The sequence below is a fragment of the Puma concolor genome, chromosome B3 (genome assembly GCF_028749965.1).
Source record: "Puma concolor isolate L17-30 chromosome B3, mPumCon1.1.hap2, whole genome shotgun sequence".
Lineage (NCBI taxonomy): Eukaryota > Metazoa > Chordata > Mammalia > Carnivora > Felidae > Puma > Puma concolor.
The window spans coordinates 9,437,634-9,455,431 of NC_141672.1; the positions used below are offsets into that span (position 1 = coordinate 9,437,634).

At 38.6% G+C, this 17,798-nt stretch overlaps 1 protein-coding gene across 4 annotated transcripts in view; it reads left to right on the top strand.

Annotated features, from left to right (window-relative positions):
• ATG2B (autophagy related 2B) overlaps window positions 1–17,798 on the top strand; it is a 74,790-nt gene that overhangs the window by 16,189 nt on the left and 40,803 nt on the right. For 3 of the 4 annotated variants that reach the window (XM_086708861.1, XM_086708858.1, XM_086708860.1), the window contains exons 3-16: window positions 400–552; window positions 1,255–1,357; window positions 2,868–3,030; window positions 4,426–4,605; window positions 7,671–7,767; window positions 8,025–8,210; window positions 9,232–9,386; window positions 9,480–9,585; window positions 10,935–11,196; window positions 12,415–12,565; window positions 13,396–13,488; window positions 13,624–13,812; window positions 16,061–16,334; window positions 17,159–17,261. In XM_086708861.1, the coding sequence (XP_086564987.1) occupies window positions 400–552; window positions 1,255–1,357; window positions 2,868–3,030; window positions 4,426–4,605; window positions 7,671–7,767; window positions 8,025–8,210; window positions 9,232–9,386; window positions 9,480–9,585; window positions 10,935–11,196; window positions 12,415–12,565; window positions 13,396–13,488; window positions 13,624–13,812; window positions 16,061–16,334; window positions 17,159–17,261 (2,215 nt within the window). The remainder of the gene's footprint in view (window positions 1–399; window positions 553–1,254; window positions 1,358–2,867; window positions 3,031–4,425; window positions 4,606–7,670; window positions 7,768–8,024; window positions 8,211–9,231; window positions 9,387–9,479; window positions 9,586–10,934; window positions 11,197–12,414; window positions 12,566–13,395; window positions 13,489–13,623; window positions 13,813–16,060; window positions 16,335–17,158; window positions 17,262–17,798) is intronic. The other variant, XM_086708859.1, reaches the window with a different exon arrangement.

The following is a 17,798-nucleotide window of genomic DNA, read 5'->3' on the forward strand; positions in this document are numbered from 1 at the left end:
ACCAAAGGACCCACAAAACCTGAAATCTGTACCGTCTGACCCTTGCCAAAGAAGTTTGCTGACCTCTATTCTATAGACTTTTAAACAGTACCATGCATGCATTAAATACTTGTTGAACGAATTCGCGAATTAACATTTGGCAGATGTGTATCATTTAATGAGAACACAGGTCTCTGGACATGTGTTCTGTGATCTTTTATTTTTTCTTCCCAGTTATTATAAGGTGGTGGTTGAATCTCTTGCAAGAGTGATTTCTAGAGTATTTATGCCTAGGGAACATCATGATGCTAAATATCTCTTAGAGGATTAAGAATTCACTTATTTCAAATGTGGCATTTTACGAAATGGCTTTGTTGGAACTATGAGAAGATATTTAGAATTCATCTATATTTTCTGCAGCAACTGGTTCTGAGCCTATGTATTGGTCAAGTTTCATGACCAGCAGTATGCAGTTGGCAAAAGAATGTCTTAGCCAGAAATTAACGGATGAACAAGGAGAAGGATCCCAGCCTTTTGAAGGACTTGAAAAGTTTGCTGAAACCATTGAAACAGGTTTGGCATTATTGAATATTTTCAAAAATTTTAGATTTTTGTTTTGTTTTTAGTATATTAGTACCTTTTATTTAGTAAGTCTCACATAAGGTAAATCCGTTGGAGTGATTTGTTTTTATTTTTTTTTAATTTTATTTTATTTTTTAACGTTTATTTATTTTTGAGACAGAGAGAGACAGAGCATGAATGGGGGAGGGACAGAGAGAGGGAGACACAGAATCGGAAGCAGGCTCCAGGCTTTGAGCCATCAGCCCAGAGCCCGACGCGGGGCTCGAACTCACGGACCGCGAGATCGTGACCTGAGCTGAAGTCGGACACTTAACCGACTGAGCCACCCAGGCGCCCCTGGAGTGATTTGTTTTTAAACAGAATTACTGTTCTCACTTCAAAACTTTAGAATTGAGGTTATTTTAAATATTGTATCTGATTTAATTTCATGTCCTTTGTGTCCTAGTTTCTCCTGTTTATTTTATTGTGCTTGCGTAAGGGATTTTAATTCAACGGAGAGTGTTAGCTGTACCCAAGTGTCTGTTGAGATATGACATAGTAGGTGCTCAGTAAGACAAAATATTTATTACCAAACTTAAGGTTTGGGGATCTTTAAGGAAAGAAATACAACTTTTTTATTTTGTATTCCTTTCATTAGAAGTTTTTATTGAGTATACATATGGTCTCATGTTGACGGTGACCTGTTTACTCTAGTGCTAAGAAGAGTAAAAGTCACTTTTATAGACACTGTCTTGAGAATCGAACACGTGCCAGAAAATTCCAAAACTGGAACTGCACTTGAAATTCGAATAGAAAGGTAAGACTTCTTATCTCTGAGAATAAATGACCCTATTCTTTTCTTGTATAAATGGTAAGATCTAAGTCTTGCATTAGATTTTATGATGCTTTTAGAGATTAGAGGTGATGCTGTTAATACATTGTATGATTTCACAGTAAAGCACTGCTCTCCAAGATATGTTCTAATCCCATTATTGAAAACTTAAAATGCCATTTGGGGTATAATTTGTATATAATACTGAATTCAAAGCAAATGGTTCTCTTTTTAGTTAGTATCAAATAAAAATCATGAATAGTTGAGCGCTGCTGAATTTAAGGCACTCCTGTTGGAGTTTTTTCATGTGAGCGATGTGTTTTTTTGGCATGTCTCATTAGTATGAGGGGCTTTTTTGCTTTCCTTTGCTTGGTCTAAGTGCTGCTTTGCATGAAAAAGCTGCTGCTGTTTTCTTTGAGGATTCTGTGAGAGTAGCTTAAAGTCAATATGTGTGATAGTGATTTCCTTATAAATATAGAAACCAGCACTTAGTTTTGTGTTTTTGCCCACTTGGAACTTTCTAAGCAGCTCTGAAACAGAGATTGATTCATGTACACACTTTTGAGTGTTGATTTGAGGTTGTCACTGTTCGTGTGTGTTTTAATGTGCTACGAATGCCTGCAGAAACACACGGGATGAAATATATACACCGAGCACCAAAGACACTTAGTGCTCAGTATACGGCTCTGTCGTATACAGATCTGCTGGGGGCTTTTGCCAGATTTTGAGCAGATACGGTTTCTGTCTTTCACAAAACATCATACGTATTAGTGAAACGGTTATTTTTTTTTTAATATTCATTTATTTTTGAGAGAGAGCGAGCTTGAGCAGGGGAAAGGCAGAGAGAGAGGCACAGAGAGAGAATCCCAAGCAGGCTCCACGCTGTCCGTGTAGAGCCTGATGTGGGACTCGATCTTGCCTACTGTGAGTCCATGACCTGAGCCGTTAATCAGGAATTGGACGCTTAACCCACCGAGCCACCCAGGTGTCCCGTGAAAGTTCTTGTCAACAGAATTTTGAAATTAGGTTGCATTTCCCTGAAATGGTACATTAAAAAGCTACTGAAATCTCACACACGTAGAACTACTTTCTGTATTTCGTTTAAACTGAACTCCTGGAATGAACAGTCGGAAGAGTTCAAGAAATGCCATTCATGTCAGACACGTGCCTTGGAGCCAAGATGGGTTTGTGAGGGAGCACAGGGATTGTTTTCCTGGAGGCGAACTTTAGGCAGTTATTAATCCCGTCTCCCCCCCGCCCACCCCCCGCCAGCTTAGGACCCCCTAAAATTACCCTTCCTGTGGCTGAGGTCTCTTGGTGAAAACGTTTTCCCGTAGTAAAGCACCGTAATGCTGACCACGTTACCTTTTCTCATTTTCTCAGTTGTGCTAACACTTGAACAATCCTTTAAGTGAAAAGGCTGTGTGTGTTTCTTAGGCTCGCAAGTAGGTTTTCTCCAGAGTGTTGTGCAAATGCTCTTGTTTTGAACGTGCAGGACCGTGTACTGTGACGAAGCTGCTGACGAGTCCGCAGGAATGAACGTGCATCAGCCTACAGCGTTTGCGCACAAGTTGCTGCAGCTCTCCGGAGTGGCCCTCTTCTGGGATGAGTTTTCTGCGTCAGCAAAATCCTCCCCAGTGTGTTCAACTGCACCAGTGGTAAGAAAAACCAAACAAAAAACCAAACGCTAAATCCTGGATTTGTAAAAGGTTTAAATGGGGGCTATTAGGTTTTGCTGGGGTATACAGATCCATCTGATCTGGAAGTTAACACAAATATTCAGTGATGCCTACCTTTTGGGGTTTTTAAAATACTCCTATTTACGATTGATGCCTTTCCTACCTGTGAGGTATATAACATAGGATACTGTGTTTTGGGGGAAAGTGGTATGATGACCGCGAATACCCTTTTATGATAAAATCCCAAGCGGTGTTCACATTACCTCACATAATGAATAGTGCTGAAAACTTACAGCTTAAAAGGGTTTTATAATTAAGAACTTTTTATTAATCCTTTCTGAGAGTAGAGAGTCCTTTCATAAATCAGTCCTTCCATAATTCATCTTTTGCATTGTTTCAGATTTTCATGATTACAGAATGTCTATTTTTTCTTATTGCTATAATTTGAATAGATACTGTGCTTTTTTTCCATGAAGTCCTTTTCCATGATTTGCCTTTATTACTACTGTTTCATGCTAGCTATAAGATACTGGCTTATTCATGGTCACGTAATAAGTTTTTCATGTCAAATATTTTACTCTTATGCTGACATTTGTATTTTGCATTTCAGTTTATTTACACTAAGGTATTTTAAAGAATTACTTTATTCTTTTCTTTAATTTTATTTTTTGTTTTTTAAAACTTACATCCAAATTAGTTAGCATCTAGTGAAACGATGATTTCAGGAGTAGATTCCTTAGTGCCCCTTCCCCATTTAGCCCATTCCCCCTCCCACCACCCCTCCAGAAACCCTCAGTTTGTTCTCCATATTTATGAGTCTCTTATGCTTTGTCCCCCTCCCTGTTTTTATATTGTTTTTGTTTCCCTTCCCTTATGTTCATCTCTTTTGTCTGTTAAAGTCTTCATATTAGTGAAGTCGTATGATTTTTGTTTTTCTCTAATTTCACTTAGCATAATACCCTCCAGTTCCATCCACGTAGTTGCAAATGGCAAGATTTCATTCTTTTTGATGGCTGAGTAATACTCCATTGTGTGTATGTGTATATATATATATATGTGTATATGTGTGTATATGTATATATATATATATACACACACACACCACATCTTCTTTATCCACCCATCCATAGGTGGACATTTGGGCTCTTTCCAGACTTTGGCTATTGTCAATAGGGCTGCTATAAACATGGGGGTGCATGTGTCCCTTCGAAGCAGCACACCTGTATCCCTTGGATAAATGCCTAGTAGTGCAATTGCTGGTTCGTTAGGGTAGTTTTAGTTTTAGTTTTTTGAGGAACCTCCATACTGTTTTCCAGAGTGGCTGCACCAGCTTGCATTCCCAAGAATTATTTTATTCTTATTGCCTCATTGTAGGAAACTGAGCCAAAGCTGTCACCTAGCTGGAATCCCAAAATTGTCTATGAGCCACACCCACAACTAACTAGAAATTTACCAGAGATGGCACCCTCTGACCCAGTGCAGATTGGAGGGCTGATCGGTAGGTTGGAGTTGAGTCTCACGTTGAAACAGAATGAAGTACTTCCTGGAGCTAAGGTAAGTGTTTGTTTTATTTTCTATAGTAAAACAAAACAAAAGTACAAGCATTCTTTAATCTGTGCAGTGGTCTCACCGATTGGTCACTGGATTGTCCTGTAACTAGGGTGCCCACTGTCCTGGAGTCAGCATTCTTACTCTCCGCTGGGGCCTCTGTCCTCCCGTCTTAAGACTCACGTGAGGACTGCCTTTGCCCTTCTGCTGCTGCTTGGGTTTAGCACTGTCTCCTACACTCACTTTCCTGCACTCGAGCGGTTCAGAAACATTCGTTAGTTCAGAAACTAGCAATTTATTAAGGAATCTGTTATCACAAAATTAAGTTTAGGAGAAGAGATTTGGAAAGCAAGAAGTTGACTGTAGAAGGTGCTTAATTGTATGCATGTAAAAATGCCCACCTTTGTGCGTTTTGAACAGAATGACTGTTTTTATGTTGTGGAATATTTATGAAAAGAGATTGATTCCCCCCCCCCCCCCCCCCATGGTAACTCATGGCTTTTGTAGAGCTTGTAAAGACAACACCTGTTTTGTAGGGAGCAGTATTGGGCGGTCTGCTGGGGAATCAGGAAGCTTGTGTTTGTGTAGCTGGTTAAAAACGTATTTGTGGCATGTTATTTTCAAACTTTGAAAGCTAATTTGCTATATAATCTGTGTAAAATGTAGTTTAAATTAAGAAGATGTCAGGATTTAGTCATTTTACTCACTGTGCTAACTAGCTGTAGGTGTTTGAGTGCTGTGTGCCAGGCCCTGTGCAACTGCTCGGGGAGATGCAAAGAAGAGTGGAATACTGTCTTCACCTTAATACAGCGTATAATGAGAGCTATAGAGATTGCTGGGGGGAGGGGCATGGGAGAGGGAGCAACTGAGTGCACGTGAATGCACGTAGGATTTTCAGAGGATTGAAGGATCTCCAGCAACCCGTCCTTGGGTTGGCACTCCTGGCTAGAGGTGGAGGCAGGGGAAGGGGATAATCAGAACCTCAGCCTTCCTATTTCTGAGGACTCCCTCTCCTTTGTTTAGTGCTCCGTCCTACCCTAGGTGCTAGGACCTCCTTTCTCCAGTTCTTAAAAGCCTCTTCATAAAATAACACGAGAAAGCTGTAGGTGTGTTTAAACCCTCAGGGAATCCCCCGATGTGCTAAAACCCTTGGGAAACTAACACACTCCTGCCTCTGGGAGGGGTGGGGGGGGTGCATTTATTCTTTCCCTAAGAAGGGAGAACCATAGTAACTTTTATAGTTCTGTTTTGATTAAATATAGTTTTCAGCATTTATATACTTGATCTTTGGGCAGACCCAGACTTTTGCACACTATGTGTTGATTTGCATAAGTTCCTTTTCGATGTTGCTTTTGGACATCTGTGTATTAGGTGACAAATAACACCTGGAATCACTGCATGAGGGTATGATTGCCAACCAGTGTGTGATATTTGGGGATCTTACTCTCCTCGCCTATATGGTAATTGTTTTTGCGGTAGTAACTTGATTTTTGAGTACATATTGTTCTTATTTAATGAAAATGAAGACTAAATGGAGAAATAAAAGTTCTAGATGTTAGCATTGAGAAATGTAAATCTCATGAACAATACAGTGTAGACAAAGATGGCATCGGTTAGGGGTGCTCAAAGTGCCCGATCTTTAGTCCCTCTGATGTTCATTAGACCCACGTCTTTCAACTGTGAGTTCAAAATGTTATGAAAGATATTTTATGTTATTTTATTATTTATTTATTTATTTATTTATTTATTTATTTATTTATTTATTTATTTATTTAAGTTCTCTGAGACTGGTACCCACCCCAAATAGGGTGTAAGCCTTATGGTTCACATACTCAGTTTTAGCATGTACTTTCAGGAATGTGCTATCTAAGAACATAGAGGACTTGTATGTATTGAATTTATAGAGATTTCATTTCAGTTACCGTGTCATATGGAGTTTGAAATTATTTGACTTTATTTTTTAACTTTTGTTAAAGTTTGTTTATTCGGAGAGAGAGAAAAAGCATGAGTGGGGGAGGGGCAGAGAGCCAGAATCCCATGCTGGTTGGGGCATAGTGCCCCAGCACTTAAAAAAGCAAAAACAAAAAGTGATAGCGATGATTGTTATTATTGGAGAATGTTATTATATTCTCAGATCATGGACATTTCTCAGAGTTACTATATAATACAATATTTTTTGTTTTTAGAATCAGAGGAAATTTGTTTTTTCCCCTGGGGAAGGTGCCATTTTCCAGATATAAATGTATTTTATTAATTGAATTCCTTTTAAATTGCAAAATGGCATAAAGATAATGGGAGTGTTAGCATTAGGACTAAGAGGAGGTGAATGAAAAGTAAGGCGGCCATAGCATATTCAACTTTTTAGAATGTGGTGTAGAGAGTGGAATAATTGTTTTTGTCAGAATATACTCCACGGGAATCAAGACGGGACTGGGTGGGCTCTTATTTCTAGGAGGAAAATTGGACAAAGACTTGGAAAAGAGCAAGGCAGTTCACCTGATCGCCCAACTCCATTGGCATCTCTGCTGTGGCTTATGCTTTCCTACCTAGCGGGGGGGAGTGGGCTTTGTGGAATACGGGGCATCTGGAGAGGCACGCTGCTGATAGGGAAGTGTCCCCAAGTGCTGTGCTAGCAAGTGGGCAAACTTGGGAAAGCCAACTTTATTTGCTATTGGTGTGACTCCAGCTTTGAGGATTACGACTCGAGTCTTGACGTCCTGCTGGGAAGGAAAACTGTACTACTAACTTGATATTCTTTCTTAGTGGCTGTGTCTTAAGGCCTCAAATACCTTAAATACTCTATAGTAAGCTTACAGAGACAAAAAGTGTGACGTTGGACTTGCCAACATGGAATTTCTCGGGAGGATTTCCCCTCTTAGAACAACGGTTTGATGGCCTATAAGTCTTTTTATTTAGATTGTGTGAATTTGTGGATGGAATCTTAGGTAAAAGAATTTAAGACTGACTAATCTGTATTGATCTCTGTGCATTAAAGTATACTGGGGTTTGTGGTGATGAGGTTTTAAGAGTGTTTATCCTGAGTGGTTTTGTTTTTGTTTTTTGTTTTGAAGTTGGATATTGATGGACAGATAGACTCTATTCACCTATTCCTGTCACCGAGGCAGGTGCACTTGCTTTTGGATATGTTAGCAGCTATTGCCGGACCAGGCAAGTATGGCAACGGGTTACTCTGTTATTATTTTTAACTTTGAAATTTTTTAGTTAAGATCAAAGATTCTATGATTTCTAGCTAGCTGCTTAAAACTACTGCATAGGTCTCTGATTAATATTAAATAGTGGTAGTTCTGAATTGACTGGCATGAAGTTGCTGTTAGTATTGAACAAGTGGGTTTTGGGAGAGAGATGATTAACTCCAGATTTAATTACTGTTTTGCTTTCCTTTGCTTTCCTTTCTATACTTCCAGAAAATTCTAGCAAAATAGGATTAGGTAATAAAGATAGAAAAAGCCGACCTATGCAGCAGGAAGACGAATATCGAATTCAGATGGAATTAAACCGGTATTATTTGAGAAAAGATTCCCTCTCCGTGGGTGTATCTTCAGAGCAAAGCTTTTATGAGACAGAATCTGCTCGGACACCTTCTAGCCGTGGTAAGCAACTAAAACCGTTGACACTAGATTCCTACGATGTCATCAAAGAGCAGAGTAAACAATTTGGCTGTTGTGAAATGGAGTTTAGTAATGAAAGAACCAAAGAGCTGTGCTATGAGAAGGTTTCAGTTAGTAAGTTGATCTAACCATGTCATTAATTACAGTGATGCACTGGCACATGGACCTTTTTTTTGATTGTGCAATCTTGTTTCATAAGTCATGATTGATTCTGTTTTTTTTATTCTAAGGATAGTCATTTCACAAAAATGCACACACAAAAGATAAATTGGGGATAATTATTCATTTTGTCAAATTCTTACATACTTGTATAATGACTTATGGCAGATTCCTTTAGGAACCTTTCTCTACTCTTCTATCAATTATATGTAAATATAGTCTTTACCAAGTAAACCTGGCATTTATAGGTGTTTTACAATGTTTATTTAAGCACTAATACCTTAAATAATAAGAATCACTTTAAATACAGAATGTTGAACTAAATAAATTAAAAACTAAGAAATTAAAGTGTATTCAAGCAATTTTGGCCATAACAAACTTCATTCGCCTCAGGGTGAAACAACCTCCAGAAAGAAGAAAGTGAAAGGTAAATAGAATTCCAAATGATATATTCAGGTTTGTTTTTAAAGAAAAAGCTGTATCCATATGAAACCAGATATCGCAAGATCTTCATACTATTTTAAAGTTGGGTTTTAACTCCTAAACTGTCACATGACACCTAAAAATATACCATGTAGTACATGTCATATATTTGGAAAAAAAACAAAAAACCACAAAACAAGTTCCCCAGTAGGATAGCATAACTTTTGTTAACTTGTATTTGGTCGAGTTTTTATTATGCCATTTATATCTTGGATCCAAATAAAGTACCCTACTGGAAGTAATGTAAACTTTGGGGCATCGCCGTATTGCAGATAATCTGAAGGAAGAATATGATATTAATACATGTTAACTTACTATAAAGACATGAATTACACCATTGACAAGGTTTAATTCTCTCTAGAAGAAGAAGTTTTCTTCTCCATGGCTGATATGGACATGTCCCATAGTCTCTCTTCTCTTCCACCCCTTGGAGACCCTCCAAATGTGGACCTTGAGTTGTCGTTAACTAGTACATATACAAATACTCCAGCAGGATCTCCATTAAGTGCTACTGTGGTAAAGTATTATTTAATTGTTACTCTCGGCTTGAAAAGTGGCTTCTAAAATTCTACGCTTTATTCATGTGATTAAAAAAAAATTCTTTTACAGCTTCAGCCAACGTGGGGAGATTTCCTTGATCATCATAAAGAACAGCCAGTAAGAGGGTCAGCATTGCCATCCAACCTGGCGCCCCCACCAGCTTTACAGAAAACTTGTACGTAGCATAAGACATTTGTTGATAGTGCCACTAGAATTTTAAAAAATTTAAAAATTAAAACACATTGTTTCTTTCTGGAAAATGCCATTCTGCCGCTGCTTTTCTTTCCCTTCAGAAGATTTTCTTTTGATCTAGGCCATTTAACCAAATTTAGAAAGAAAATGTGAACTTGTAGTCTTTGTGTATTTAAATATTTTTATTAAAAAGTGCGTGTAAGTTTCATATTATTATCGCAGCTTAGGCGTCTCACCCACCATCTGACGCTTTTCTTGAAAGAGAACCTCAGGTTTGAAATAGACACGAGGCTTACAGGAAAATTTGAGCAACTTGTGGTTGATCTGTGACTTTTCCAATACAGTTTTATCACTGCAAAAGTTTTGTTTCCATGTGTGTGTATTTTTTTTTTTTTTAAGATTTATTTATTTACTTAGAGCACGAGCAAGGGTGGAGCAGAGAGAGAGAGAGAAGAGAGAATCCCAAGCAGGCTCCACTGAGCCTGATGCCAGGCTCAGTCTCACAACCGTGAGGTCATAACCTGAGCCAGGATCAAGAGCCAGCTGCTTAACGGACTGAGACACCCAGACTCCCCATTGTTGTTGTTTTTAAGTTTTATTTAATCTCTGCACAGCGTGAGGCTTGAACTCATAAACCTGAGATTGAGTCCCGTGCTCTACCGACTGAGCCAGCCAGGCATCTCCATCTGTGTATCAAGGATCCAGGATATAAAATGCAGAGAGTTAACAGTTTATCTTGTTTAACATCAAATATCATTCAAACTGTCGTGTGATCACCTGCTTTTTAAAACTAACACAAGTAGGGGAGCCTGGGTGGCTCAGTCGGTTAAGCGTCCGACTTTGGCTCAGGTCATGATCTCATGGTTTGTGAGTTCGAGCCTCGCATTCGGGCTCTGTGCTGACAGTTCAGAGACTGGAACCTGCTTTGGGTTCTGTGTCTCCTACTGTCTCTGCCCCTCCCCCACTCTCTGTCTCTCAAAAAATAAACATTAAAAAAATTTTTTAAACTAACACAAGTAGGGGCGCCTGGGTGGCGCAGTCAGTTAAGCGTCCGACTTCAGCCAGGTCATGATCTCGTGGTCCATGAGTTCGAGCCCCACGTCAGGCTCTGGGCTGATGGCTCAGAGCCTGGAGCCTGTTTCCGATTCTGTGTCTCCCTCTCTCTCTGCCCCTCCCCCGTTCATGCTCTGTCTCTCTCTGTCCCAAAAATAAAAAAAGTGTTGAAAAAAAAAATTTTAAAAATAAACTAACATGAGTAAATGTTTTATAATTTTGGTACAATGGATTATTTTTAAGTATTTTATGTATCTCATTTTAACCCATGTGTTCCAGCTCTCCCATCTAGATCTGTTTCAGTGGATGAATCCAGGCCTGAACTTATTTTTAGACTAGCTGTGGGAACCTTCTCCATCTCTGTGCTTCACATCGATCCTTTGTCTCCACCTGAAACGTCATTGAACCTTAATCCATTGACACCTTTGGCGATAGCTTTTTTTACTTGCATAGAAAAGATTGACCCAGCAAGATTTTCAGCAGATGATTTGAAGTCTTTCCGAGCAGTATTTGCCGAAGCTTGCAAACACGATCACCTTAGGTATATTCTCTCGTATTTATTAATGCTCCTTGGAAAAGAACCGGATGATGTGGGCTTTTGTGTCTACCTATCACCATTTGTTTTTCTAATTCCCATTTTACTTGGAAACGAGGGAATGAGTGAGGTTTCTTTCAGTGCTGCAGACATGCTTACCATAGAATCTCTCGTTCAGGTTAGTTGCCACGTGAAACAATTCACATAGAAGATTGAGATAATCTGGAGTTTTCTCTGCTCTTGACAAGTTTTTTCGACCACATTTGGCCAGTTAAGATAGTGACACCATTATAATCCTAAAAATAGTTCTTACTGTGGCTCAGCAGAGATGGCAGTGGTGGTAGGAGTGGAGTGAGTTCACGAGAAGGGATGTGCCCCAGTCCTCTGCCGTGGGGAGGGGGACAGCACCAAGGCGAATCTTGAGCCTGGATCCTGCACTTTCAACTTCTGCTTTAAAAAATTAAAGCCGTCCAAATAGCCAATGATCTTTTCATGAGTTGAGTCCTACTAGGTGAGGAGATGATTAAATTTGTAAGTATGATATTCTTAATATGTAAATATTGTTTAACAAAGTGATCTTTCATATTGTAGATGATAGTTTAGGCACATACATTAATATTTTTAGAAAACAGTTTGGCCTTTTATTTTAACTTTAAGTGTTAACAGTTACTACACAGAGTAGTTTTTATACATAGCAAAAGAAACTCTATGGTAAGGACCATAGTATTTATAATAAAATTGTAAAAACCTCTCCCCACCCCCATTTTTGACAGGGTTTCAAATATATGCCAGTAGGAAGTATAAGAAAAGCAGCAACAACTGGAAACGAGCTTACACTTGAGATCCACTGACTGAAGTTTTAAAAATATTGCATGAGGCTTTTAGACAATTTTAAGAATCTATTACGTATATTTTACAGATATGAAAGTTTTTGTCCACTGCAGTGTAAATTTTAAAATGTCAAAGAACAAAGGTCAGTGTTGGGAAATAAATATATCCTGGATAATTTCCTATTGACGGAACTGCTTTCTTATGTCAGGGAATGGGAAATTTGAAGCAGTCTTGCTGGTTAATACCCTTAGGAATATTAGTTATCACTAGCAACTTGAACCTGTCAGAATAGGTGGATAATTGTGCTTTAGCAACACTTGTGTACTCTTCTTTAACACGTTGGTTAATCTAGAAGTACGTGAATACTCTTAAATGCTTCATTTTTTGTAATAGATTTATAGGTACTGGCATCAAAGTGTCCTATGAACAAAGACAAAGATCAGCTTCCCGATATTTTAGTACGGATATGTCCATTGGGCAGATGGAACTTTTGGAGTGCCTGTTTCCAACTGATTTTCATTCTGTTCCTCCTCACTACACAGAGGTAAATGCTAGATACTTTTTCTTTAGATTCTTCCTTTTTTTTTTTCCTTAAAGTTTGAGAGAGAGGGTGAGAGAGCACGAGCAGGGGAGGGGCAGAGAGAGAGGAGGGAGAGCATCTGAAGCAGGCTCCATGCGGACAACGCATAGGGCTCAGTCTCCCAAACTGTGAGATCGTAACCTGAGCTGAAACCAAGAGTCGGATGCTTAATCGACTGAGCCACCCAGGTGTCCCTGTTGAACATTTTAATGTACGGCAGTCAAGGTCATTGTAAGAGTCTGTTAGACCTTTTAATTTAGAGTTGACTTGTTTTAAAGTGGCAGACAGATTATGAGACTGATGATTTCATTTCACTAACTTTCCAAGTACCATTAATTTCAGAAGATTTCTGCCATTCAACAAATACTGAATGCCTGCAGTGTGCTAAAAGCACTGTTTAATACCAGCAAAATGTCTTTTGTTCATTTATTAGTAGTCTGATTTTTTTTTTTTCTAATTCTAAAACCTGTTCTAGAGAAACTTTTCAAAGTTATTCATGATAACATTTATTGTTGTTACTTTGTACGTTTTATTTTCAGAGTACTTTCTTGGGCATTAATTTACTTGAATTCTCAGGTACATTTTGCAGATGAGATCCTAAGTATCCCAGGAGTGAACTAACTTGTCTAGGATTCACGCTGCTTGTAAGAGCCCAAAATGAAATGTAAACTCCTCTTTCTTGACTTCAAAAAGCTTACACTTTTCCCACTATTATATTAGCACCTCTGTTAATTCATGAAATTAATGATAGTTTAATATCTTACATTTAATTTATCTTTGTCTTTCTTTGTAAGCTTTTAATGTTTCATTCCAAAGAGCGGACTGATTCCCATCTCCCTGTGTGTCTTCAGCTTCATTATAAGCATTCTGAGAATAAAGGACCCCAGGTAAGAGGCCTTTTTATGTGATTACCACCTGTAAATTTTCATTTGATATATATTTTGTCACAGTCATAAGGTTTTCACTTCATTTTGTGGTATTAGTGGTTAATGTTTTCCTTTTTTTTTTTTTTTTTTTTTAAGGGTAATCAAGCAAGACTTAGTTCTGTTCCTCAGAAGGCAGAATTACAAATTAAGTTAAGTCCAGTGTTCTGCGAGCTGGATATCAGTATTGTGGACAGATTAAATTCCTTGCTTCAACCACAGAAACTTACTACAGTGGAAATGATGGCATCTCACATGTATACGTCCTACAATAAACCTATTAGTCTGGTAAGTATTCAGAACGTTGCAAATACTAATCGTAAGTATAGCTAGCTAATGGGCTTATTGGGATCATTTCTGGGCTTAAGTATTCTTAATAGCTTAAATAGCACCTATTATTAAAACAGCATCATTCATAATAATGAAAAATGAAGACTTGAATGCCTAGGTGATAGACTAGCTCAATACGCTTTGCTAATATATGGAGTCAAATACTTTCGTGGCCATTTTGAATGATGGTTATAAAGACGGGCCACATGAAGAAAGCTCATGAAGGAGTATTAAAAGTGGAACGTGTTACTCCACATAAACTTTTGTGACCACTGTGCAAATAAACTTGAGGTATAGAAAAAGAATGGATAGAACTGAACCAGTTGGTAGCATTGATTATGTTAGAGTGTGGCATTAGATTCCCTTTCCTTTTCTGTGTTTGCCCAAATTTTATAAATTTCAGTTACAATATCTGTGCAAAACTCATTCACGCATTTAGCAAACTACTTGGTCTACCTGTAAAATGTAGCCCATATGATGAAAGATACACTTGTGAAGGTGGGAATTTAATTTATAGTATTGGGTTATTGGGCATCGCATTAGGTCACCTTTACTTAGATCTGTCTGGTGCTTGGTGTCTTTTCTAAGCAAGTAAGTCAGATTTGCAAGAAATCCGTTAGGAATTTTGGGGCTGGAATTCGGGCGCTATAAGGACCGGGAACAGATATAGACAACTTTGGTTTAAAAAGAAAAGGGAAAAGCTATTTTTCCACTTACTTGTTTCTCCCTCAGTTAGTGGTGGGCATTCGCATTAAATCAGCGTTCTTTAATTTTTGTTGTCACCAATTGCTAATTATTTGAAGTTCTGTGGGGCTAGTGTGCGTGTTTACTGTTGGCCGTAGATGTACCAAGATGATGGCTTAATCTCTTGGGTTATTTTTGCTGAGAATAGGGGTTAGTATTACAAAGTCCAATAGGGGAGAGAAAGGATAGGTGTGTTAAAAATCCAAGTCTAGGGGCACCTGGGTGGCTCAGTTGGTTGAGCGTCCGACTTCGGCTCAGGTCATGATCTCACGGTTCGTGAGTTCGAGCCCTGCATCAGGCTCTGGGCTGATGGCTCAGAGCCTGGAGCCTGCTTCCGATTGTGTCTCCCTCTCTCTTTGCCCCTCCCCCATTCATGCTCTGTCTCTCTCTGTCTCAAAAATAAACAAACATTAAAAAAAAAATTAAAAAATCCAAGTCTAGGGTAAAAAGGGGACTTTCTAATCTGGGAGGTTAGACTAGTAGAGGGGAGTGTTCTCACCTGCAGTGTAGTCTGGACTAAAGCTTTTTTTTTTTCTTTTTATTCTTTATTTTTGAGAGACAGTGAGACAGAAATGCAAGTGGGGGAGGAACAGAGAGAGAGGGAGACACAGAATCCGAAGTGGGATCCAGGCTCTGGGCTGTCAGCACAGAGCCCGATGTGGGACTTGAACTCAAAAACCACAAGGTCATGACCTGAGCCGAAGTTGGATGCTCAACTGACTGAGCCACCCAGGCACCCCTGGACTAAAGCTTTATAAGCTTCAATGCATTTTAGGAAAAAAAAAACAAAAAAAAACAGACTTTTATCTGAAGGGCATGTTCTTTGATACTTTTGTTGTAACATGATTTTGAGTAAAGGGTACACACATGTCTTGGTTTCTAAGAGCCATCTGATGGGCTTATACACTTGGGTTGGATGGGAGCTCAGAGTGAGTCATCTGGTGAATATTTAGAACTTACACTGTGCCAGGCTCTGGGCTTCGGCCTGGAAATACAGAATTGAGTCAGGGATGGATAGGCCTTTGCATTTGGCTCAATGTATCTAATTTCACATTGAGCCTTTGAAGTAGCATAGTGGTAGACAGATTCTTCGTATTGGAAGTTAAGTTGATTTTTAACTGTATTGGACTTATTGATAACCTACTTTACACACTGTCCTTTTTTAGTCTGTACTAATATGTGTATGCATCTATAGCACCTGTGTCTTTGGTTCAGTTTTTATTTTGACTGATTTTATATGAGGATTTAACTTTTGCCAGTAATTTGGAATTTTGTCAATAGCTGTTACTTTATAAAATTCCATTACTCTAAATTAACATGGTAGTAGTTAATTTGAATTTTATTTTAATGCTTTATACTGAATGAGGAAGTAGTGATTATACATATTGTTGAATACTAACATCATTTGTGCTTATTTACTTAATTTGACATTTTGGCGTATTTTTGATATTTTGTGTTTTAGCACAAGGCTTTCACCGAAGTATTTCTGGATGATTCACACAGTCCTGCAAATTGTCGGATATCAGTCCAGGTTGCCACACCGGCATTAAACCTTTCTGTCCGCTTCCCAATACCCGATCTTCGGTCAGATCAGGAAAGAGGACCATGGTTCAAGAAGTCGCTTCAGAAGGAGATCCTTCATTTAGCATTCACAGATCTAGAATTTAAGACTGAATTTATAGGAGGATCAACCCCAGAACAGATTAAATTGGAACTTACCTTTAGAGAACTAGTTGGTAAGATTGAATGTGCCTGTAAGAGCCAGACCAGAAATAACCACTACTGAAACAAACATGAAAAAGTCTGATAGTCCACAATATTAGTAACATTAGACACCATTAGAAAACAAGAGGAATGGCTTTTTTCCAGTGTTGTATACCAATATGGGATACAATTATTTTTTTGTTTTAGTTACTAAGCATGATTATTCACTTCGTTAAAGTACTTTTCTACAGGGGAATGTTGTAAAGTTTCTTTTCCCTTGTTCTGAGTTTTACACATCTTTACAGATATTTACAGTTGATTTGCTGATTATGACTTCATTAAAGGGCCTTTAGGCGTTATCTGATCTAATCGACAGTGGTAGGAAACTCAGTATTCTGGAGGAAAGTCATTCTTTGTAAAATGGACTGAAAAATCACGCATTGGTTATTGTGAACGGAGGGAATTCTTACAATGCTTGGTACAAAGCGTTTAAGAAATATAGTTATTATCCCTGTGTTCCTAGATGAGCTGCATAAACTTTTGTGTAGAATAATCATTGAGTGACACTCACTAAGTGGCACCTGCTGTATTTACTGTCATGATTATGTACCTTACACATTAAACCTGGTGCCTTAAGAATTTGAGTTTGGGCAGAAAACATCATCTTTAGTTCATCTGCTCATCCTGTCTCCCCACATGTACCCATGAAACAGGGACAAAAGAATAAGTGCTGTACAGCTTAATGTTGCACTGTGTCCCTCATCCAGAGGACCTTTGCTTATGTAAGGAGGAAACTACTTTTTCTCTTAGCACTTGAAAAGAAATGCATTTTAGTGAATCAGTCTTGTTTTATTAGGGTCATTCCAGGAAGATAAAGGAGAATCATCTGTTAAGTTTTTCCATGTGTCTAGTGGGGTAGATGGAGATACAGCATCATCAGATGACTTTGACTGGCCACGGTGAGTACCAGATGTATATGATAGACATTTAGTGAGACTATTGTTTCTAGAATAAATTGCTGTAGCACTTTTAATTGACATTTTGGCTATGAATTTAAAAATACTCTCCCTTAATGCGAGAACTCAGAGGAAGATGGACAAAATCAATTTAAAAATCCATACTGAGGGGCGCCTGGGTGGCTTGGTTGGTTAAGCGTCCGACTTCGGCTCAGGTCATGATCTCACGGTCCGTGAGCTTGAGCCCCACGTCAGGCTCGGTGCTGACAGCTTAGAGCCTGGAGCCTGTTTCAGATTCTGTGTCTCCCTCTCTCTCTGCCTCTCCCCTGTTCATGCTCTGTCTCTCTCTGTCTCAAAAGCAAATAAATGTTAAAAAAATAATAAAAAAAATAAAAATCCATATTGAGTGTATTACTCTATGATGAAAGGTGTCTGTCTTTATTGTGAGAGATGAAGTTTAAAGTGTATTCCCTGGTCTCAAGTTACCCAGTTTAAGTAGAGGGACAGAAGAATCCTTAACTGTTCTAAAAACCGTTCAGG